The sequence below is a fragment of the Clinocottus analis genome, unplaced genomic scaffold (assembly GCF_023055335.1).
Source record: "Clinocottus analis isolate CAN_PGR_092001 unplaced genomic scaffold, fCliAna1.0.p SCAF_16, whole genome shotgun sequence".
Lineage (NCBI taxonomy): Eukaryota > Metazoa > Chordata > Actinopteri > Perciformes > Cottidae > Clinocottus > Clinocottus analis.
In genome coordinates, this window is record NW_027175887.1 from 2,251,270 (window position 1) to 2,275,361 (window position 24,092).

The 24,092-nt window shown below is 46.0% G+C and overlaps 3 protein-coding genes across 3 annotated transcripts in view; 1 reads left to right on the plus strand and 2 right to left on the minus strand.

Annotated features, from left to right (window-relative positions):
- Positions 1 to 758: 758 nt before the first annotated feature.
- Positions 759 to 5,922, minus strand: si:ch211-106h11.1 (volume-regulated anion channel subunit LRRC8D). Its single transcript, XM_068579237.1, has 5 exons — positions 5,575 to 5,922; positions 4,025 to 4,612; positions 3,218 to 3,468; positions 2,092 to 2,469; positions 759 to 1,998 (listed from the first exon to the last, which is right to left on the minus strand). The coding sequence occupies exons 1-5, from the start codon at positions 5,920 to 5,922 to the stop codon at positions 876 to 878; spliced, it is 2,688 nt and encodes an 895-aa protein (XP_068435338.1). The 3' UTR covers positions 759 to 875.
- A 1,194-nt stretch (positions 5,923 to 7,116) lies between these two features.
- LOC137786423 (zinc finger protein Gfi-1b) lies at positions 7,117 to 18,099 on the plus strand. Its single transcript, XM_068578308.1, has 10 exons — positions 7,117 to 7,140; positions 8,016 to 8,127; positions 8,213 to 8,489; positions 14,547 to 14,673; positions 15,260 to 15,269; positions 15,412 to 15,687; positions 15,781 to 16,049; positions 17,401 to 17,550; positions 17,656 to 17,821; positions 17,903 to 18,099. The coding sequence occupies exons 1-10, from the start codon at positions 7,117 to 7,119 to the stop codon at positions 18,097 to 18,099; spliced, it is 1,608 nt and encodes a 535-aa protein (XP_068434409.1).
- A 1,167-nt stretch (positions 18,100 to 19,266) lies between these two features.
- engl (endoglin, like) overlaps positions 19,267 to 24,092 on the minus strand; it is a 9,321-nt gene continuing 4,495 nt past the window's right edge. The window contains 8 exon segments of the mRNA XM_068579248.1: positions 19,267 to 19,698; positions 20,592 to 20,704; positions 20,987 to 21,079; positions 21,146 to 21,305; positions 21,833 to 22,306; positions 22,444 to 22,686; positions 22,776 to 22,859; positions 23,623 to 23,778. Of these exon segments, the coding sequence (XP_068435349.1) occupies positions 20,595 to 20,704; positions 20,987 to 21,079; positions 21,146 to 21,305; positions 21,833 to 22,306; positions 22,444 to 22,686; positions 22,776 to 22,859; positions 23,623 to 23,778 (1,320 nt within the window). The 3' untranslated portion in view covers positions 19,267 to 19,698; positions 20,592 to 20,594.

A 24,092-nucleotide genomic window follows, 5' to 3' on the forward strand; every position in this document is an offset into this window, starting at 1 on the left:
TGTGGAGACAATAACCTGCTGGAAATAATTGATAGCATGAATTTATAGCATGTTAGCACTTTTGGAGTAACTTTCACAATAAAGTAACCAAACAGGAGCAATCAAAAATAAAAATGTTTATTGTTCTTTATACTGTGTATTATATTTTGTTTAGACATACAAATCAATGTATTTATCATCATGTTATTACTAATTTGAGTACTTTCTGTATTAATAATATACACTTTGTTATCAAACGCTAATCTTTTAGCCATGTTATATTCAGAGCGACCCCTGAAAGAAATACTTTGTGAATGTTTTTCCCTCTTTCAGTTAAACAGTTATTCATCCACAATCATTATTCAACCCCATGCAGATGGTCTCATCGTCTATCTTAGGAAAAACAAGTTGTATACAGTAGCATCATCGCACAACATTATCCAAAAACTGAAATAGTAATGAGATTAACAGTGGTGGTGTATTTTGCATGTTTCAGTCTATTTACTATGAATAATGCGCTCAGTGTAACTGCAAAGTGCACACAACGTTTTGCTTTGTACATTTGAGAAGGGATTATTTCATCTTCCGGCAAGTCTTTGGTTGCTACTTATTTAGTTCAGTAATCAGTGTGGTATAAAAATTCATGTTCAGAATGTGTACGTCTAATATATATATATATATATATATATATATATATATATATATATATATATATATATATATATATATATATATATATATATATATATATATACATGTATGTATATGTCTAATAATAGTTGTTAAAGCCTCACATTAAAATGACCAATAGCAAAGCTGCCTTCTAAAAGAACAGCTGGTCAACGTTTTGCCGAAAGCGTCGCAAAACCAAATCCTGAAAACCCGCGTTAAGAGAGCTATATCTGTGACTCCAGAGCAGAAGAGAAACTCCACTGTGTAGGACAGAAGTATGGGAAGCTGTCCGAATCTGGGCGGGAATGTCCCTCTGAGTGAGTACCAGAGGGGGCGCGAGAACGGCTCAGGAAGTCCCGCACCTGTGGAGGCAAAGACAGAAACAGCCAGTCTTCCACGAGGAGCCCACCTCCGTGCAGCCCTGAGCAGCAGCCCAGCTCGGCCGGCAGTTCCTCCAGACTGTTACCGCGCAAGTCCAACCTGCACAACCGACTCAAAGCCGCGATCCCACTGGGCAACGAGCTAAGAGAGTTGCGAGCCGCATTCAGGATGTGCAGCTCCAAACAGCTACTGAAGAGCTGAGGAGGGAGGCTCTCCACCCGGTTCCCACTGATGTCCAGCTCTGTAAGCAGCTGCAGTGCCTTTACCTCCGCGGGCAGCACCTCCAGCAGGTTACCAGCCAGCAGGAGCCTGCGAAGGCGCCGGAGCGTGAAGAGCGCCGGGGGGAGGCTCTGAAGCTGGTTGTTGGAGAGGTCCAGGAGCTCCAGGCCTCGCAGCACGCCGACGCTGGCCGGCAGCGCCAGAACGCGGTTGTAGGCCAGCCGGAGGCAAGAAAGTCGCCGCAGGTGAGCCAGGCTCAGCAGCTCCTCCAGAGTCCTCAAGTTATTGTGCTGCAGGTCGAGCTTCCGCAGGTTGGCGAGCGCCAGCAGGGCCGAGGGCAAGCGCTCCAGCCGGCAGTCCTGCAGCAGAAGCTCCGTCAGGTCGCCCATGCGCTTCAGGCCCGTCAGCACGAGCAGCCTGGTGCCCTCGTTGTAGATCTCCAGCCTGGCCAGGCTGCCGGCCACCTCGCACAGCTCCCCGGGGATCCGCTGGAGCGCGCCTCGGATCACCAGCACACGGAGGTGACGCAGGTGGCGGAGGCTCCCCAACGCCCAGCCGCGGCCCACCCCGCCGTCACTGCTCAGGCGGCCGGAGAGGTGGAGCTCGTGCAGGCTGCGGAGGGAGAGGACCCAGCTGGGGATCTCTGATGCCTGAGTAAAGGTGAGGTGGAGGACCTCCAGATGCTCCTGGAGGACTCCGAGTGCACCGGGATCCACCGCTGCCGTGCAGTGATAGAGGTGGAGCTCCCTGTTGGGTGAATAAACAATGTACGTCACAGCATTCTGCTTTTTTTGACACCATATCTGTGTTAAATGTGGGTTTCACCACTGCGAAACCCACCTGAGTGAGGTCATGTTGGCCACCTGCGCCGTGAACCTGGCATCAGCGATGAGCTCCAGTTGGAGGACCTGAAGCTGGCTGAGGGTGAAGAGGGCCGGAGGGAGGCGAGGCAGAGCCACCAGCTGCAGTCTGGAGCAGCCCCCCGCGTCCACGCTACTCATGGCACGCAGCTTCTCCTCCCCCCAGCGCCGCTCCAAGCTTTCCTCCAGCAGCCTGCTCTCACTGACAGGAGACAAAAAGACGGACAGGCGCTGGACCAGCAGAGGGTCATACTGGTCCAACATGTGTAAAAGGAAGGCCAGGTCATTCCTCAGGTCGGGAACGTCTCTCAGGGAGCACAACTCCTTCAGTGAGTGGAAGGAATACTGCCGTAAAGCGCTAAGTAGGGCACAGAATGAGGAAAATGTATCACACAGTCCCCCAAAACACAGCTTTACATGCTAATCCTATTATCAGGCGTCTGGTATGCCGTGGAGGCCCTTTTAAAAATCACTCAAGTCTCAATGAATTATTTGTCAACCATGTGACATGTTTATTTAGTCTATACAACGCATCAAATGAGTACTAAAATGATACAAAAATGTTATCACCCGAGTTACAACAAATCTCTGCTGATATATTTCATTTTAGGACACATGGAGCAACATTTGTATTCATTAGAGTCGTGTTTCTGGCCACCATGTGGCGTCCTTCGAGCTCTGTTTTGGTCTCCTCCGACTCATTCAGAATAAAATGGCTCTCAAGCAGCAAAATGCTTCACTAGGGCCACGACCAAGTCGATCCTGGCTGTATCAGAACTAAATTTTCTGAAAGCAGCTCCTTTTTTGCTGGAGACAAGGTCAATGAGAGCGGTGAGAGCGAACCAAAACAGTGAAGTTACGGGTGTTAAAAACCAGAACAATGACTCTGAAGAAAACTGAGAAAGCTAAAACAATTTGAAGAGTTGAGTGCTAACTCCATGTGGGTCCGTCATTGCGAGCCACATCTTCAACATTACACGTGGTAAATGTATCGTTCATTAATGTATAAATATATCTATTGGTGCGGCTTTGAAATTTTAATCAAAATATACAGTTTTTAGGGTATTTATATACATATCCCTGTTGCTGTACACCAATGCACTAACCTGTGTAAAATCCAGCCGAGGGTGTAAACGTTGAGCAGGCCGTACAGCCCCAGTAGGGTCAGGTAGGCCACCAGCAGTTTGCGTAGGAGAGAGGAGAGCACATGGATACACTCGAAGGTAGCGTAGCCCACCAAGGCCTGCTCCTCAGGGCGACAGGTGTGGGTGAAGGAGAGCGCGCTGAGAAGAGGGATGGTGTAACTCAAGATCAGCGTCACCATCAGCAATTTGAATACTGTCTGAGCCAAGTAGACCTGAAGAGATGAAAGGGAGGTATCATGAACCAATGAACATCATTCGAAGCCTTTAAACTTTTAAAAGGTCTTGTGTGCAGGATTTGGGGCCATCTAGAGGTGAGTTTACTGATTGAGACCAAGTGAAACTTTTCCTGTGTGCCAAACGTGTAGAAGAACTGTGGTAGCCGACATGAAATAAGAAATATAAAGGGGCCTATCTAGAGCCAGCGTTGGATTGGACCTCTCTGGGAACCGTAAAGACGCCCTGCTCCAGATGTAGATATTAACGGCTCATTATAAATGAATGAGAACAAAACAAATTATATTTTAAGGCGATAATACACTAAAAAAAACATGCTCAAATATATTTCTGTCAATAGATAGGAGCTTAAATACGCAACACTTTACCTTGAAATAAAGCAGCTTGCTATATAATATATTAAGTCATATAACATTGCATCATTAAACATTTTGAAAGGATGAAGAACTAAAATGAAATGTTTTATCAGAGCTAACAGAAAAAACACAAAGAAGATGATATCATACAAACCATCTAGACTTGAGGATCTCTTACCTTATAGATGACATCAGAGCTTTCGCAGTGCGACCGAAATTTCCTGACCCTTTCGAACAGCGCCCTGGCCTGTTCCCCATCGCTTTTATCCAGACTCATGACCTGCCTGGGACTGTCAGCCATGACGCGCTTGGAGGAAGGAAAGTGCACCTGGGACCCGAGGGACATAGACGACATGGCGGAGTTACAGGAGAGTGTGGAGGGGCACGGGGAGGGAGGGGCGCCATAGGTCGCAGTACCCGACCTCTTCAAAAGCGGGCTGTCAGTGCCCGAGTCGATGCTCGTGCGTCCCGTGTGGGTCACCGGAGGTGAAGATAAAGGTGAAGGGGGAGGAGGCTGGGGCGCTCGTCTCTCCTCCACCACCTCCTTCTCTTGGACGCTCTCCTGCCGGACGGCATGAGACAGGGCCTGAGATGTCCAGGGCGACTCGCAGCACTTTGCCAAGATGGCCAAGAAGTGCTCTATGCGGGCGGAGGTGTGGGGGAAGTGGAGCCAGAAGGAGCCGCTGGCTACCAGCACGAGAGACTGCAGCATGGCCATGTAGGGGAAGAAGCGGGAGCACAGAGGCAAAGCCTCATGGTAGCACACCTAGACAGAGAGAAGATAGACACTTAAACCTACAATAACTCATGTATTTTGTCCACTTGCAGTTTGTGAACACAACATTGTATATTATCTCATCACCTTTTACGCAAAAGTGTTAGCAAACAACTACTCAATTACACTTTCGGCCAATACAGAGCAACTTTGTCACTTATTTGGAGTCGTGTTTCTGACCCTCTGGTGAATTGGAGTTCAATGGTCACTCTTGTTTAGCTCTGTTTTTGGTCTCGAGCAACTCCTGGAGGAATAGCTAACCTAGCGCTATATGCTAATTCTTCAGTAGCGAAGTTCTTTAGTAGCTAAATGCTTCAGTAGCTAAATGCTTCAGTAGCTAAACGCTTCAGTAGCTAAATGCTTCAGCAGCTAAACGCTTCAGCAGCTAAACGCTTCAGTAGCTAAATGCTTCAGTAGCTAAATGTTCAGTAGCTAAACGCTTCAGCAGCTAAACGCTTCAGCAGCTAAATGTTTCAGTAGCTAAACGCTTCAGTAGCTAAACGCTTCAGTAGCTAAATGCTTCAGTAGCTAAACGCTTCAGTAGCTAAATGCTTCAGTAGCTAAACGCTTCAGTAGCTAAATGCTTCAGTAGCTCGGTAATTGTATCCGTTTAGTGCAGGGCTGGTAGCATTCAGTGTGTTTTTTAGAGCTTTGTTGCTGTACAAGAAGCACAATAAATGCCTCCTGTGACCTGAAACAACACCAGAGCCAGAAACAGGAAGATTGTGGGTAATAGAGCTGAGGGGAGCTGCAATGTCAGGTGATAATCATCTCTGAGTTCATCATCATGAAGAACTCCTTTCACATTCAAGTAGTCATTTGCTCCATTGTAAATAAAAAATGAATCAAAATGAATAATCGCGGTTTTCAGGGATTTAACAGTCAATCATTTTAATCACATTCACTTCTGCTGTTGCATCATTTCTTAATGACTCGAGCTAGTATCACAGTACCTGGCTAATGTAAACATACTGCTGGTAGGCCAGATGTGTGCGTCGACCCCGGCCTGTAGAGTGAAGATTTGGGCTGGCGTTGCGTGGAACATGAGCCGGGGGCTTTGTAGATGGAGTCAATGCTTGCCCGCTAGTTGAGGGACTGCGATTACTGGTGTTCGCGGTGATCACTGGATCCACGGGAATGCACACCACTCGATCCCTGGACAGCTGCTCAGTACAAGCCAGGACGGACGCCATCAGCATCAGGACCACTAGGTAGTCCATGAAGACCTCCCACCAGGGCTTCAACAGCTTACACCGGTTCTGATGCTGGTTCAGAGGCGCCAGCTCCGACAGGGAAAACATGGCGACCTCTGAGTCCCACGGGGATGACTGAAAGAAGAATTGTGAAATAGTAAAGACTCAAACTGATGAAGTGATGAGTCTGGCTTGAGTCTGGTTTTTACTGTCAGTGTCGACGGGTTTAACCAACAGCCATTTTGGTAACAGCAATTTAACTTCGTGTGACCGGGGCCTGAGCATCCTGGTCACAGAACAGGAGGAGCCTGCCCTGAAGTTTCTACATCAGCTTATTGTTATGAATGCTGTGCTCCAGAGGAGATATGGAGGAGTTTTGTTTCTTTCACATGTTTTTCCAGGCTTTGATCAGGATTTTGCAATATTTGAATCACGATGTGATGGTAGAACAGAACTGAGTAAGTATTGATAAGTGGTGAGTTTATTTTTTCCTGAAAAAACCCTGAGATTCTTGCATATCTCCTTATGAATACTTACTGTTACAAAGAACACTGAACACAGAGTTTCAGGGAAATTGCCATTCCACATTTCTATAAAAAACATGACATCATCTTTTAGCTTTCAAATTAGCGATCGGAGTTTGGACCTTCAAAACTTGTTTGATCGGTGGTAAACAAAATAAAAGTGCTCAACATGAAACATCTCTGAAGTCCAGAAACCACAACCGATCAGTTCTTGCGTTAACTTTCACGTACCTGGTTAAATCGCTGGTTCTCGTCCCCTCTGCCTCCTCGGATCAGCCTCCAACCGCTTTACAGGAACTTCATTCCGGCGCTGTCTGGTTCCACCGTGAAACTTACAACAAACTCCTCCTCGGCCGGCCGACACACAGCTTTTCAACGGTTGGCATGGCAGCGGAGGATGTGTGGCTGAAAAATCTAATTCAGCACTAGGAGCCCGTTCAAGACCCGCCTCGGGGGGTGGAGGCTCTGCTTTAACTCCTTCAGAACGGACCATGAGGAAAACATCAGAGGAATATCAGACAACAATGCAGTTGCAAGAAAACACAAATTATTAGAAAAGTGTATTATATATGCTAAAAGTGAAATACTTTCTGTGCAGAATGGCTCCGCCAGGTTGAGATGAAGTTCTTTGTGCTAGATTGACCTTCTTCATAAAGCCCTTAGTTGGGTAGTTTAATCTCTAACATGTTGTCACATTTTATAAACTCACTAAGTTTAGATAACCACTGCTCAAGCCTCCTTTCATAAACCCTAAATGTTTGACACTGTGGCATCCAGCATGATCCAGCAGGGGCTGCTGAAGGTACTGTAGCAGCATCTGACTCCACACAGCTCACTGATGACCTGGGAGCGTTGTTATATTGCAGTTATTTTGTGAGAGTGTGTTAAAGTGTGTGTGTTAACACACAGGCATGTCATATGTAACTTCGGATGCTGCTTCCTTTGTATTGGGGTCAAGAAGAATCTGGAGCAAAGACTCAAACTGACAATGAACCACATGGTGATCTACTCCCCACAGCTGGAGTGTGTGCATTTTCTGTGTGTTTGCGAAAGTGAAAATGTGTGTGCGCGGGTTTTTTACTTGTCTTGTGAGGGCATAAATCTGATTAAACAGGCACATTGTGAGGACTCGCTTTGCTTTAGAGGGCTGAATGGGGGCAAAATGCATGTTTCAATTATGTATATTGTTACATTTCAGGGTGAAGACTTGGTTTATCAGGTAAAGTCAGGATTAGGTTATTAAGTCATGGTGAAGAAAGGGTGGAGAAAAAAGTGGGGCAGTAGTTGTAGCAGTAAGTGAGGCATTTACTGTCACCACAAGGAAGACGAGGTGTGAAGATGTAACTTTGAGGGACAGGGCAATATCTTAGATAGCGTATTATCACCAGCTCAAGTCAAGCTTGTTAAAGCTCAAATCAGCAGTGCAATCTTCAGTATCGGACATGAACAGCAAACAGTCATGGCTGCATCCTCCTCCAATTTTCAGAAGTGCTGCTACAGCTTAGACTTCTGGGGAAGATCTCAGGATACACTGAGCTCCTCTTCTCTCTCTCCTTCTGGATGAATTCATGTCTCTTCAATGCACATCACTAACTCTACTTCTTCCCGGGAGCCTCTGTGCTTCCTCGACCTCAAGTTTCCATAGATCGTGGCTGTTTGGAACCGGTCCTGCCTCAGGCCTCCAGCCTCATGCTTCAAGCTTCGTGCCTCCTGCCCCTTGCGTCCTGCTTCCTGCCCCTTGTCTCCTGCTTCCTGCCCCTTGCCTCCTGCTTCCTGCCCCCTGCCACGTGTCCCCTGCCCTCTGCCCCCTGCTTCGTGCCTCCTGCCCCCTGCTTCTTACTTTCTGCCCTCTGCCTCCTGCCTTCTGCCTCCAGCCTCCTGCCTTTTGCCTCCTGCCTCCTACCTCCTGCCCCCTGCCTCCTGCTTCCTGCCCCTTGCCTCCTGCTTCCTGCCCCCTGCCACGTGTCCCCTGCCCTCTGCCCCCTGCTTCGTGCCTCCTGCCCCCTGCTTCTTACTTTCTGTCCTCTGCCCCCTGCCTCATGGCTCCTGCCTCCAGCCTCCTGCCTCCAGCCTCCTGCCTCCTGCCTCCTGCCTCCTACCTCCAGCCTCCTGCTTCCTGCCCCGTGCCTCCTGCTTCCTGCCCCCTGCCATGTGTCCCCTGCTTCATGCCTCCTGCCCCCTGCTTCTTACTTTCTGCCTCCTGCCTCCTGCCTCCTGCCTCCTACCTCCAGCCTCCTGCCTCCTGCCATGGCAGCCTGCTGATGCCCCTCCTCTCTACCTCCTGCTGACATGGATCGTGGTTATCTGAATGCCTACTACTCATTATATGATTTGTCATATTCATGTAATATGCTGTAACTCTGTTGCGTTGTTCATTCTGGTCACATGACATCTATTGTTCTGTCCATCCGGGGAGAGGGATCCTCCTCTGTTGCTCTCCCAAAGGTTTCTTTCCTTTTTTTTGATTGTTCAATGTTTTTCCTGATCCGATGTGAGGTCCTGGGGCAGGGATGTTGTATCTGTACAGATTGTGAAGCCCTCCAAGGCAAATTTGTAACTTGTGATTTTAGGCTATGTGAAATAAACTGAATTGAATTGAATGTATGAAGTCCTTCACGTGGGTTCAAAGTGTCCTGATGAGACCAACGCAGCACGAGAGGTTGTACTCGAGCAGAGTGGCGCTTTGAGCTAAAAGCTAACTTCAGCATAACAACCTGCTCACAGTGACAATGATGCTTTGTTCAGGAGGTGTAACGTTAACCCTCTTCATTTAGCGGGGTAGCATGCTAACATGCTAACTTGCTAATTAGCATAAAACATAAAATGCAATTGAGGCATACGGGAATGTTATTAGTTTTATGGGTATTTAGTATTAAAGTGTTGAAGAATTAAAACTTTGACCTGATGATGAAGCTGGATATAAGTTAAAACATGTCATGCTGAAGGGAACATAAATATCTCGACCAAATTTCATGACAATCCATCCTATAGTTGTCGAGACTTTTCGTACAAAAGATCGTCAACTACAGTGTCAACTTGGACACAGCAAAGAAGGCATTATATATCTTTGAACAAAGGAAAATGAAAAGCTTCTTTAATCATTATATTCTTGAACCTGCGTTAGTTAAATTGTTTTGGCCACTCGGGGCAGTGCAACTAGCAGAAAACACAAAACTGACTTACACAGCTTGATAAGATATGAAGCGTTAGCAAAGAGTCGTCCGAGCAGCAAGCTCCGTTGCCGAGAAATGCAACGAGTAAGTGACAAAAACTGCAGTTCCTCAAATGTGCTTGGCTTCAAAAACCACTCAATCCCCACATGCCCAACTCGACAGCACAAAGAAACGGTTTTGGTCTATAAAGCTGATTGAAAGCTGATTGAAAGCTGATTGAAAGCTGACCCGCACTTCAACGAAACAACATAATCATTTACTGAAAACTCGGTTTGGCTCTAAGGGGTCAATGAGGTTCCATGATCTCACTGAAAAAGAAACTGATGGAGCTTCTTTTTTTGAATATCACTTTCAATCGAAAGAAACATGGCTTTATAATTAGACTGCAGGGCTGTGGTGGGGCGAGCTCAACATTACAAGGGACCGATATCAACACCCTCGGTTTCAAAAAACGCCCGCGGCTTCACACCTCTTCATTTGCAACAAACTCAAACACAGTAACAGGCACTGACACAACCGTGCCCATAGCCAGTGATGCTTCGGGCGGGGTTGTGTAATGTGACAGAATTCACACGTTCCTGTCATACAACTTCACAACTACACACGCTTGCAACAGACCATTGCACATCAAATGGTTAATATCTTTACGCGTGAACAGCATGAGGTTCAGTTTTATGTAAAAATCTGTAGCATTCAGTAGAAATGACTTTTCCTCTCATGCCACCATGAAGTTGACATTTTCCGAATAATGATAAACTTTTCAGCTTCACCATCGTCATCGTTTCAAATTGACCAAATATCTGCAAAACTGGTGTCATTCTGGTATGCAAACAGCTGCACTTTGGGTTTTGTTAGCTAATTTTCAAATGTTAGCATGCTAACACGCTGAACTAGCCATGATGAATGCGGTATTGTACCTGCATACCTGCTGAATCATCATGATGATGTCAGCATTTAGCCCAATGCACTGCTGTGTTTAACGAGCTTTCAGCCGAAGAGAGCTGCTAGCATGCAGACTCTGCTAGCATGCAGACTCTCTCTTTTGGCCCACTGTCACGGTGACTATGACAATAAGAGTAGGACTACTGTGACATGTAGTCATGCATGTAGTCATTATTTCTCTAATGGTTATACACTCAGGCTCTCTCTCTCTCTCTCTCTCTCTCTTGATACCAGCACCATTGATTTTGCAGACGTAGGCAGTGGCTTCCTTGGGTACCATGTCACTTTGGCGTTCTCACACCCCCTGACCTCTCCGACACCCTGCGTGGTGATACACATCTCAGGGAGTGTGTGTGGGAGTGGGGATGCTCATCAGTTGACTGAATTTGAGAAGACGTCGTCATCGCCATCTTCTTCGTCATCATTATTTCCTTTAATGATGACGACAGTTCTGGTTTTAATCTGAATCTGCAATGTTTCTCAATCTGAAAGCCATTGATTGAAAAGAGTAGGAGGACGTAATAAGATGCAATATAGAAACAAAAAAATACCGAGGCAACATACTTGTTTCCTGTTCAGTGGGAGGCAGTGCTGATAGTGTCGTGGCTTCACTCTTGAATACTTTCATATAGTGTGATATTGGGAGAAAAGGGACAGTCGACAGTTCCCATGGCTATAGTGGATGTAGATTTGTTGTTTGTACTGCAAAGCAATCCTCTCTTTCTTGTTATCACTGACTCTATTATATCATATACATTTAATATAACATATATACTGTATATAGATTTACACATTTAACACGTATAGACGTTGCCAGCATCAAAGGTTCACTAAGCTATCAGACTTTTACTCTATTTCTTTGCTCCTTCGCTTCCTCTAACGAGGAAAAGACAGCCCTGCACTGTCCTTAACCTTTGTTCTCATGCCAACCAAAGTGAGAAAAAGTTGAAAAGTTGTGAGGAAATGAGTGTAAAAAATGCGTGGGTGGGGGCGAACTGGTGACAGCAAGATAGAGAAGCTGTTGGCCGTGAGAAAGTGGCACAGCGCCTCTTTTGTCAAGTCCCCTGACTGAAACCACCGCCAGCCGCCAGCCACAGCAGCAACACACCAGAGTGCTGAGACTGCGGCCTGGCAATCTGAAGCTTCTCCTTCTCCGATACTTTGAACGAATGATGTCATGAAGGAAAGTACACAACGCGTACACAAGTATCAGTCACTCAGATGTGCTCGGTATCTTAAACAATTGGCCATGCTTGTGTGTTGTGCTGGTATCGGTGCATCTGTTCGCTCAGCTGCTGCCGTGCTAACACGCCACAAGGTAAAGGGCAGGCTCCAGCGAATAGATTGTGTCACTTGATTTCACCTGATGACGTCATCAAGACTCTTTTTTTCACAGACTGTAGAAAGCTTTCTCCAGAACCACAGCGGACATCATGCTGTTGTAAAGCTGTTTTCACAGGCCGCGCCGCGTGATGTGTAAACGTACACCTTAAAGCAACGCTTTGTCACCTTTGCTGAGCAGCAGCCGCCGCGGTGGCCTCAACTGAGAGTTACAGGATGTCTGTAAATGCAAAAACAGAAGAACAGGTAAAAGAAGAGACAATTGATCTGTTACACATCCATTTACATGAAAAGCTCACAAACAATAGCTAGCTTTAGCCACCTTAAGCTACTGGCTAAAACCAGACCAAATACAGTTTTAGCAGAAAAACCTTTTACTGTGTTGCATTAAGAAGGTTGCATGTCATTTCTTATGAATTATAACTTTTAATTGTGAAGAAAAACAAAGTTTTGTCTCTTCTTTCCAAAGCTACAGTCTCCATTAATGTGTACAAGTGGCCTCTTTAAGAAGACAAGGATGTAAAACACCAGTTTACTCTTTTGTGGATTACTGGTTTAGAAGCTAAAGTTAATATAAGTAATATATAATATTGATAATGCATTTTATTTAGTTAGTTATTTTCCAAGTACTCAAAGTCACTTTACATAACAGTTTAAATATCCTAAAAGATAAACAATAAAACAAATAGAATAAAACAAATCAAATTAAATAAAAGCAGTAAGAGAGCACACAGTACTCATCATTTGGTTAATATAGGTAATGTTAGGAATGTTTTTAATTTTAATTTGATGGTTGGTTGGTTGGCAGCTGGCAGTCACATCACACAGACACCACTTTCCTCCCCCGTGGTACATCGTACAGACACTCAGGTTCAAAGACGTGAACACCAGAAACAACGCAATAGGAAAATGAACCTTTGACGACAGCCACGGCAGCTTCTCCCCCTCCTCCTCCCAGAGTTTCAGGTTCCTAGAAAGGCAGTTTTCTACCACCATCGGGGGAACAAGAAGCCCCTGAACCCCCCAAAAACTAAATGAGGCAGAAACCCACCAAAGCCACCAGCCCGCCTCGGCTCGCTGCACCTCCCTCGGCTGCTCCCCTGACAGCCCCTGGGAGAAGGTTGCGAGCCCCCCACCGCACCGACCACAGGGCTCTGCCAAGCCTCTCCACGTGCACGTCGGCTCCGCGCTGCGCGCAGTCAAATGAGATGTTTGCAAAAATCCAGCCACATTGAGAAATGTTCTGGTTTCAGCTCACATGTCAGCCCTTGATGATTTGATTTTAATCTGAGGTCAGATTTCATCAACAGATACGTACGCAAACTACTTTTGTCACAGGTAAATGACACATTTATTATTTAAGAAAGGGTGTGTTTTGTAATTGCTTTATCAAGAAATGGTTCTTTTATTAGTGATATTTAGTGAGGATCTGTATACTTAAAGACATTATTCTCAGGAAGTTGGGTTGGTAAAATATTTAAGTATAATTTTTCTGTGTTCTTCAGTGTTGTTAATTACGTTTATTGAGACAAACTATTTTATTGTAACACTCATAAACTTAAATAGTGCAACTCTAACAGATAATATTCCCATACTACTTACCTGCATTCTCGACTCCGCTGAAAGGGAAACATGTTTCCTCCTGTCGCATTTTTAAAACGATGATTGTAAATAAAAATGTAAAAAAAAACAACTCATAAATTACTTGTTGACATCATTTGTAAAACATCGTGGTGGCGACGGTAGCTCAGTGGTAGAGCGAGGTCGCCCGTCAATCAGAGCATGATCGGTGGTTTGATACCCGGCTCTGATAGTCCATGTCGATGTGTCCTTGGGCAAGACTTAAGCCCAAATTGCTCCCCGAGGTGTGTGAATGTTACTGCGGGTGGCACCTCGCATGGTGACCCCTGTCATCAGTGTGTGAATGATGACAAGTGTTGAAGAGCTTCTGAGTTGATTTCTGAGCGTACGATGCAGCAACATTTGATTTCTTACTCCCTTTCAATGTTGACTTGAAGACTAAATGGTTCCAGTCCTGTGATTCAATATTGAAACTGTTACTTTGCATCTGGAAAAAGTGGTACATCACACTTGTGGAAATATATCAAATATTATATTAGATGTTATATCAAAGTGACTGTGCGTGAGAGCTTGTACATAAAGGTTAGTCAGGCTGTAGTTCAGCACTCGATATGAAGTTGGTAAAAAAGAAAAAAAGTCTCCCTCCTCTCACATCAGGAACTGTGTGTAATGACTGGGTGCTGCATGAGATCACACAGACACACACACACACACAGACACACACAGACACACACACAGACAGGTAAAACAAAAAAAAGGGATTTCATTGTGTGTTGGTGCCTCAATAGTAAAGGTCCACATGTTCACATGAGAAAGACGAGGTATTCAAACTTTCCAAAGAATGCACAGAGTCTTGATGAGTCCACCCACATGTTGGAGTGGTGTATTCAGGTGACACAACCATGTTGGCCCACAGTGATCGAGCGTTCCCTTGACTTCGCTGTCACAACACTTTCATTCACAAAGGGTCCTAAACCTAAAGCTTTGGAGGACCAAACCTTCGAAGAGCGCAGCGCTGCTGTCCTGCTTTTGTAGACGTTGCTGGACAGAAGCAACAGAGGGAAAAAAAAACAAAAGTTATTGAAACAAAGAATATTTTTTGAATGCGTTAATATCTATCAATCTTTTGGGCATCGTTTCCCTCCGACGCTTAAAGACCCACAATCCTCAGCAGCTTTTTTTTCGAAATCAAATCAAATCTCTTTGTGTCATGTCCTCAGTCGATGGGTGTGAGAAAGAGAAAAGAGGACGTTGCCAGCAACAAAGACAGAAGAAACATTCAGCGGCGCAATACAGAGGTAAGATCATCCCTTCAGCTGAACCTCACTGGTTGAGGTTATTAAGTTGTTTTTAATGTATTAAAACCTTTTAGACATTTTTCTAAAGAACTACAAAATAGCAAATTCCATCAACTGGCACATTACAACTTCTTGTGGCCAATGTCAAGGATGTGAGGGACATTATTTCATGTAATAAGGTTACTAAATAAGTTGTCTTTATTATGACAGAGGCTCATGCAAAAAAACATCAACATGTGAAATCATTTGGTCAAAATAGTTACTAATTTGCAGCGTCATTCTCTTATGTTCTCTCTTAGTTTCTTCTTTCTTGTTGAACGTGTGATCTTCTAAAATGTTACAAATCAACTAATACCAAAGCAAATTGACACATATTCTATTATAAATAAAAACATTTAACACTTACATATTCTTTATTTATGTTTTATTTAGATAATGTTGAACTAATGTTCCTAAATTCAATGACTAAACAGCGTACATGCAGCTGAAGTGCAAGTTTAAAAAGTGGACCACACTGTCAGTTTAGAAGTTGTCAAACTGCACAGCCGGGTTGTCCTCAGTGAAAGCCCTGAAAACCTTTGTGCAGGTGGCGGGCTGTGTTTGCTGAGGAAACCTCAAGCTTTGGCATCGTAACTGAACATGCGGCAGCAGGTGTGCGGCATACGAGCGGGACTCGAAATAGCAGATTTTTCAGACCCTCACCTCCCTCCCACCGGGTTTATTCTGCACGATTCTCAGTCACAACCATGCCGCGGTCGTTCCTCGTCAGGAGTAGAAGGACTCACCTGCTCGGCCCGTCCAGGGACTCCTCCAGACGACTCTCCCGGGCCCGGACAGACGGCCACCAGCCCGAGCGGCAGGAGGCGGGACAGCACAGGAGGAGCCCTGAGGATGCTGTGAGGCCTTCGTCCCCAGTGTCAGAGGTCAAACACTTGCTGTCCGAGGCCTGCTCACCATGGGAGGGGAGGGCAGGCCGCTGTCACGGGGCCCCCACAGAGGACCCTTGGCCTTCAGGTACCCAACACCCTCTAATTATAAGACTTTCTAATTATACAGTATGTGTTCTTTGGATAGCGTGAGTACAAGAAAGTGCAGCTCATTATTCAGACGTCATCTTTGCAAAGCGAAGACCCTCAAACTACGATACGAAGAGCATCCTCTGTGGACTAAAGTCATTCCCATCTTCTTTTCCGATTCGGACAGAAGCCCCCGTGGACAGCAGAGACGTCCCGCTGTCGGTCTCCGCTTGGACGGCGGACAGACGGCAGGCGTCTGAACGAGAGCGACAACTGGAGGGACTGGTGTACATGTTGCTCAGCCACACGTCGCACACTGACCTCAGATCCCCCGTCAGCGAGTGTCCGCTCTGTGAAAAGGTAGAAGGCCTCCGCGCGCTGAGAATATTTACATCCTTATTAGCTCCGTCCTTATCTGCTGTTTTTGAGAAAGAGGAACCCGGGGGTGAATAACGATAAAATGAACTGCCATCACATCGAGTCTGGCAACATGTCAGAGGGTGACACGGCGGCGTGGTTCACAGTGTAAAATACAATATGTGAGTCTGTGCTGGTGATTGCAATGATTCCTCTTGTGGAGAATGTTTGTGAACAAAGGAGTCACTCGAAAAAGATGAGAGGCTTTACTGCTGCCAGAGGAATGCATGGTGAAAACGTTAGAGCCATAAATTGTGCATATATTATTTATGCAGTGTTTTCACTCCCGCCTCAGCCTTAAACACATTTTAATACATCTCCAAATCTTAGATGAAGGTCCCTTAAATGTATTAAAACATTCAGATCATGATGTGTTAAAAAAGTCGTATTAGTTTTTGTGGATAAACTCTGGAACAATGTTTTCACCTCAGATCTATTTTTGGCATTTTGTATCACTTATCAGATGACATGCACGTTAATACCAGTATGCAGATTAATGTGCAGTAAGCTAATGTCTGTCAGGCTGCTGGTCTAGCTCTTCTATTGAAGGAATATCTTTGGAGATAAGTTAATTATTTGCTTTCTGGCAGAGAACTAGATGAGAAGATTGATACCACTTTCATGTTGATATTGTAATTACTACGATATCAGAGAATTGAAGTTGCTCTCCCTCAGTGAGCTTCTTTGCTCTTCCCCTCTTAGTGCATGTGAGCGTGTCCCACTTGCTAGCTAACGGCTGCCGCGCTGCACTGATCTCATACGGCGGTCACAGCCAATAACACCGCCCTTGACTAACGGCGCCATTGCAGAAGGGTAGCGTAGCCTCCGGTTCCCCCTCAGGTGATCACCGGTAGCATCGGTAGCACTGTTTGCAGCGCTAGCACTGTTTACATTGTTAGTGCTGCTGTTCTCATCGTTAGCGCTGTTTGCATCGTTAGCTGCTAACTGCTCGCTGCTCTGTTGCCAAGGTCTCCCTCATATGGTAATCGTTGCCAGAGAGAGGCAACAAAAGTTCTGCAATTCAGCCTTAATATGTAAAATATAATATTTTTAAAGGAGAAAATCGTAGTTGTAGTTGCTCGGTAATCAGCGGTAACTTCAGTAAGCTAAATGATCCCAGCTTAGAAGTAGTAATCAGTGTGCTGATAGGCAGTTATAGGTATAGGATTGTATTACTGCCACTGTTTTCCCATGTTTCCCAGACTTTATGCTAAGCTAAGCTAACCGGCGGCACAGACTTGACAGTGGTTTTATTCTTCTCATCACTTTTTCCCCCTCTCTCTGTCTCCCGTAGTCTCTGTCAGAAGTCTTGATATCAGGTGGCGGCCTTCAGGCTCACCTTCACAACACGCTCTCTGTCCCATTGACAAGATCACCGCCCGCCGCCGACACGCCCCTGATGCCCATCGGCTTCAGAGCGATAGGCAGCTACAGCAAAGTGAAGGTGCAGTGAGAAAGAAGCTTTATTATTTTCAGTACAAACATCATGACCCATCGTGGATGCTCTGGTTCGCCCTCACGTCAGAGTCAATGTGTTTTGTGTATCCAGGAGCGCAGCTTCGACTGCAAGGTGTGCGGGAAGGCGTTCAAGCGCTCGTCCACCTTGTCCACGCACCTCCTCATCCACTCGGACACGCGGCCGTACCCCTGCCAGTACTGCGGCAAGCGGTTCCACCAGAAGTCGGACATGAAGAAACACACCTTCATACACACGGGTGGGTGAACACGGCGGTGCGGCGAGCTCGAGCTGTGAAATTGCTCGAACTCAAAACCCGGTTCGCTTTCCTCTCCCACAGGTGAGAAACCACACGTGTGCAAAGTGTGCGGTAAAGGATTCAGCCAGAGTTCCAACCTCATCACCCACAGCCGAAAGCACAGCAGCTACCGGCCCTTCAGCTGCCCCGGCTGTCAGCACAGCTTCCAGCGCAGGGTGGACCTGCAGCGCCACCGGCAGACGCACTGCGGCTACGCAGACACGTACGCTCAAGACTGAGGCCACGAGGCAGAGAAGTGACAGCCCAGTTTGTACATTATTTTTTCAACCCTTCACCATTTTGAAAGTCAGAATGTCAACGCCCTGGATAATAAAACCTGATTGTGTCAGAACGTGATTTGTTGGCGTTTTTTTTTTTTTTAATATTTGAAAAGAAAAAACTTTTTTTGTTGTAGATTTGTGTCTTTCAGGAAATGTGTAATGTGGTGTGTTCAGGAAACAGTGTCAAGAGGACCATTATTCAATCACCCCGTGCAATTTTCAGCAAACTATTTTCGTCGGAAAGTTGTGCGGATGTGATTGTAGTTTGTGTGTCCGTGTGTGTGTGTGTGTATGTGAGATTTTCCTCTCTATCGGACGCAGCATCCTTAATAAACTGCAGCTGAGCTCCCGGCAGAGATGATTGATGATGACACATTCACAGGATGCGCTTCCACTAATGCACGAGGACAGGAGGTCCAATTTTGAAATGAGTCTCTAAAAAGGAAAATTTAAAAAAAAAAACACACACACACAACACACATGTGATACTCTGAACCATTTCTACAGCGCGTCCGGCACATGTTGCATCCAAATACTGTGGTTTAAAGTATTTTAATGTTAACATCGGGTTGAAAGGCTGGAAGGGACTAAAGAGACTGAACCTGCAGAGAATGAGCGAGCAACTCGCTCCCCCCGCTGCTCTGCAAAACCTTTTTACCAACTAATTGTCGTGTTTTTGTGGATGCAGCTTAAATGTTGCAGGCCACTCTCGCTGCTCTCGTCAGGATTTGGATTTCCAAACAAAAAAAAGCTCTTAAAAGCAAAAAAGCCAGTGTGCACAACCGGCCCATCAGCACACGGCAGACAGACACCGGCAGAGTTTAGCAGCTGAAGAGTGTTTCTCTCAGGACGAAGCCGAGCACATTATAACTAAGAGGGAGAGTGTGTGTTGAACTCCGTCAGGTATGACGACAAATCACTGTTGCTCCTTTCTCCTGAGTGGCAAAACAGGCGACCGTGAGTTCACATTTGTACGTCAGCCTGTTACAAACGACATAGTGGACATGGATCTCAGCTCGTTTATTACATCTTATTGAACACAAACATAAACATAATTCACATACAAGAGTTTTTTTTTAAAGCTGATTCAGTGACAGCACAAACATTAAAATGTACTTCGTAAAACAGACTCTTCAAACAACCGCTCGCAGCGACCGCTCAGTTGACCTTTGACCTCGCGGTCCACGTCTCTTAAAAGGTGACGATGTGGTGACGTGGTTTCTGTTTCAGTCAACCCGACTAGGTTTGGATCCCCGTCGAATCCAGACGAACGCGTCCCTCCATGCGAGGAGTCGCTGCTGCTCTAGAGATGACGCCATGCAGAGTGGCTCGCGGCAACAAACCAACGTTAGTAAGCGATGAGTTATTACTTGGTTTCGGTCCTTATTTCTGCTGCAGAGCGATGAATGACACAGGAGAAGCGCACAAACACGGCTCTCGCAGCTGTGCTAGCTGTCACGCACACAAACACACGCACACACACACACACACAGACACACACACACAAGCTGTTAGAAGCTCTGTCCCAGTTCTCTTTTGTCAGATTTGCAGGAAATCCTGAGAGAGAGATAAAAGAATAAAGACAAGAAACGTTCAGACCTATCTGGCACACCGGAGTCGAAATCTGCAGGTGTTGCTGATAAATTTTTCTGGAACTGCCGGCGCTTTTAACCACGACAGTTTATTTTAAATGAACCGCTTTGACATGGAGTTGTACTCTGCAGGCTTGTAAGAATGTGGCTGATTTGAGCGGAGCGGGAGCTTTCCATGTGTTTGTCTGTGAGATGTGATCCAGCGTGCTGCCGGCATCTCACTTGAAGTATTTGGACGATATTTTCTGTCAAGTAAATAATAAGATATTTACCAAAAATCTGTGTAGCCCAAAATATCTGTCCGCCCACTTCTTGTGTTATTGAATTGAACTGAATTTACTTTGTTTTTGCTGAACGAGCATGCAGCAAAAGACCAACAACAGAATTTAAATGAGAATCATAAAACCTGGAGCCTCCTCCTTCAGTCCAGACAGACGGATAGTTTCAAAACACTGCAGCTCAGTCATACATTTGATGAATCCTCTTTAAAAGAGTGCTCCCCTAAATAAGCTCTTACTCCTGTAACAATGTGGAAGCCACGATGGACACTGTCTTCTGTTTCAAGTGTCAAAATCAATTCAGCGGAACTGGAGACGACTTTTGTCTTATTCCATGCTCTTCTTCCTTGTCAAAACCTGGCACCTACATTACCCACAATGCAACTCGACCAGTTCCTTGACAGTCTAGTCAAGGATCCAGGTGTGTTAGGCTAATGTACTGTCTGCAAATGTGCTATTCTTTTTCTTCTTAATCCCCAACTGGTGCTGACTCGAGTGACATCACTCAAGACAACATGTCCGACTTGAGGCAGATGTCGTGCATGGACTGCGATGTGGGACCGTCCTCATCAGGTCTTACCTCCTACACCGAGGTGGACGACTGGTCAGACGGTGACGGTGGATTCCAGTCGTGGCCTTGACGGGCGCGGTCCGTTGAATGACTTCCTCGTCCAAGAGATGCTGGACGTGCGCCTACGAAAGACAGAACAACAGAGTTCCTTTACAACGTGGAAACCTGCTTTTATTTTAGATATTTTTTTTTTTTTTAAAACATACTTAATGACACATTGTGCAACCAAGACGAAATGTAGAATTTGTGTTTGGACCGTGCTTAATGCACGATGCCCAAATGTGGATGAGTCGTCAGAAATGTGCAAAATGATCCCAAACCCCAAAAAACCCCACGGTTCATACGTCAAAGGTTCCAGACCACCAGGTCACTCATCAGTGACGGTGGGAAGCGGGTTTGCTCACCTGTAAAGTAATAGATGCTCCACAGCCCGCCCATCAGGGACACACCCATCACAAAGGCAGCGAAGACAATTCCCATCACCTGTCCTGTCGGCACTGCAGAGACACAATGTTCACGGGACAGAGGAGCAGCTTAAAGAGTCTCAGGGTGACATGAGAGACAGAGTCGGTGCTACTCACTGCGGTGGTCCGGTTCTGGACTGGCCACAGGGGAGACGCTCAGCCTCTTGGTGGTTTGTCCGGCATCGGGTGCCAGTTTGGTCGCCAGTGAACTGATGTGCCGGGTGACCACCATGGGCCTGTAGAGGTTTCTGACCTCGCACTGAGATGGCAGACAGGAGAAGGTCTGCAGGTTAGTTATTAGTGATGCAACATACAAATTGTGGATCAACACAAAGTGGATGTGATTAATAATTATTTATAATCCGAAAACCATTTGATTTACTTGTTAAACTTCCTCCCTGTGAGATGAAATTGCACAAACTATCTTTAGGTCTGTCCCCGATTGAAGAGTGAACATTTTCCAGTCATATTAAAGTAAAGCAATATTTTTTGGCAAATATGATATTACTTGTTTTCTTGCTGGGATACAAACATGTCTGTATGTTAAATAGGAAGCTACTGCTAGCAGCTGTACCTTCTATACAGAACCAGGCGAGCAGTTTCTAGTCGTTATGCTAAGCTAAGCTAACCATCTGCACACTTATATCTAGCATCCACGCGTGAGCGCGGTGTCAATCTGCTCGTCTGACTCTGAACAAGAGAGAAAATGTCAAACTCGTCTCTCGACGCCTTTGCTCGGAGGCTTCGTTCTGAAACGTAGCCGCGGTGCGCTAACTGTTTGCGCACCTGGTGTCTGGAAGATCTAGAAACCAGTGGAGGGATATGGAGCCCGTCCTGACAGTCAGGCTTCCCTCTTCCCTCTGAGGGTTTCCCTTTCTTCGGGTCAGAGACGCACAGACGGAGGCTGCAGTGCAGGAACTGCACCGAGTTGTTATAAACTGGCCGAAGGATGAAACTAAACCTCAAGGGCCGGATCTCTTCCTCTGCTGCCACGTTCGCGCTCCTCTTTCCCATCCTCTCTGGTGCTTCTCTCCTTCTTCTGTCCAGTCCATTTGACTCCTTCTTTCCCTCTTCATCACCACCACCTTCCACCTCTTCTTCCTCTTCCTCCTTTGTCTTCGCACTGAGGGTCAGCGAGGGGTCCGAGGAGCAGCCGTCTCTGATGACGCTCCAGAAACGAGACTTATTCGGGTCCGACAGAGGAGAGACCGCACAGGACTTCACCTCCACCACATCTATGAAGGGCCCTCTGGCGGAAATCTGCAGCGGGACACACAACACAACTGCTGCTGTGAAAGGGAACAAAACACTTGCATGAAGAACAAAAGACAATCACGCCAATGAAGTTCTTAACTTCCAAGAAATACACACACTCACACACACACACTCACACACACCTCGACGTAGACACGGTGGTCTGCAGTTATGACACAGGGGCCGATCCGTTTCTGCTCGTAGCTCTCAGTGACAAAGAGCTTCAGGAGGAGAGCGGGTGCTGACGTGTCCCCGGGTGTCAGAGGGTGTCTCGGGCCCGGATCGGGCCCCCGGGGGGGCCAGGGGAACGGCCCCGCCGGAGGTGGGATCACGTCAGTGACGTCAGCAGACCCGGGCAGCGTGGGGACGGCAGCCAAACAGCTGAACTGAGAGCAGCGACAGGAGACTGCAGGTCAAACATGTGATCGTTATAATGGAGTACTCAGAGGTAGGTTCAGGTTTACAGATATCTCACATGGACGCCCACTGGACCCCTGGACTTCCTTTCTGTCTCATTGAGGGCCAGGATGGCCCGAGGCTCGTCTCTCCAGAGTAACACCTGCCGGGGAGGAGGGAGAAAATGTCAATGCATATTTGTCATATTATGTTTTCGTGATACACATGAAAAAGTGTAAAAACAAATGGCTTAAAAACTGTGATGAATGGAGATCCCACTGGTCACTATCATAGTGATAGTTATGATAGTTAACATATAGAAGCTATTCATTCATATTTCAGATACATCCCAGCAATGTCTCATATCCTATAGTCTCATTTTTACAAATAAACTGCTCCTCATGCAGTGTTTAAAGAAAGAAGTCGCCACTGCAAACATTTGGCTCAGTGGCCTCACGAGCATTAATACCTGAGAAACATGATTATGACAGTTATTACGACAGAGAAAAGAAGCATATTCACACAGATTTTCATACATTTCCTTTGTTACTTGCCTCTTTACTTTCCTGAAATCTGTAATTAGTCTTTTTAGGCTTCACTGCAGGTCACATTTAGGTCTCGCTGGGCGCAGCTTCCACTTTTCAAGAGTCTACTATGTGCCTTGTTTCTTTGTTTTTGCTGCTGTCTGCTAATCCTTGACTTCATTTTGAGATAAGGTGTTTTTCCCTTTGTCCTCTCAAAGCTTCACTCTTTCTTTTCTCCTCCTTCCCTGCCTCTGTTGCTTTATGTCATTTAATAGAACAAATATGACATCAGATATCAGAGAATTCTTTAAAGGTTATGTAAAGACGACGTGGATTATTTTATGGAGTAAAATAAACCTTAATGTGAACGGCGTTTAACAGACAACACATTCCTCTTCTCACCATGTTTTTGTACTGCACCCCGCTCGGCGGTCCCAGCAGGAGACCCTCGGTCCCACAGGAAATGACTGGAAACACCAACAGGAAATGACTCCCGTTGGACTGAGCCCGGCACGTTGAGTCCCGCAGAGTCACAGCGGCCACCGGCACAGACGAGCTCTGGAGAGGAGAAGTCATGTGAGACGACGGCACCTTCAAAGGAATCTTCTGGAAAGATGTAACCACCGTTTGTTTATTAATAACGGTTATAGTGGCCGTTCAACAAAACCAGGAGTGTATTGTGTCCGTGTGCACGGCAACACGCTCTCAGTGGTCACGTGTTTAGCAGGTGTGACGCTCACCGTCTTAGTTTACTGTGCTAGCATGCTAACATCAACTCGGTAGCACTAACATAGAACACAGTGGGGGCTAAAGGGGATGTCATACATTTTGTATTTGTTTGGTCTTCAACCAAAGCATTGGACAATGTGCAA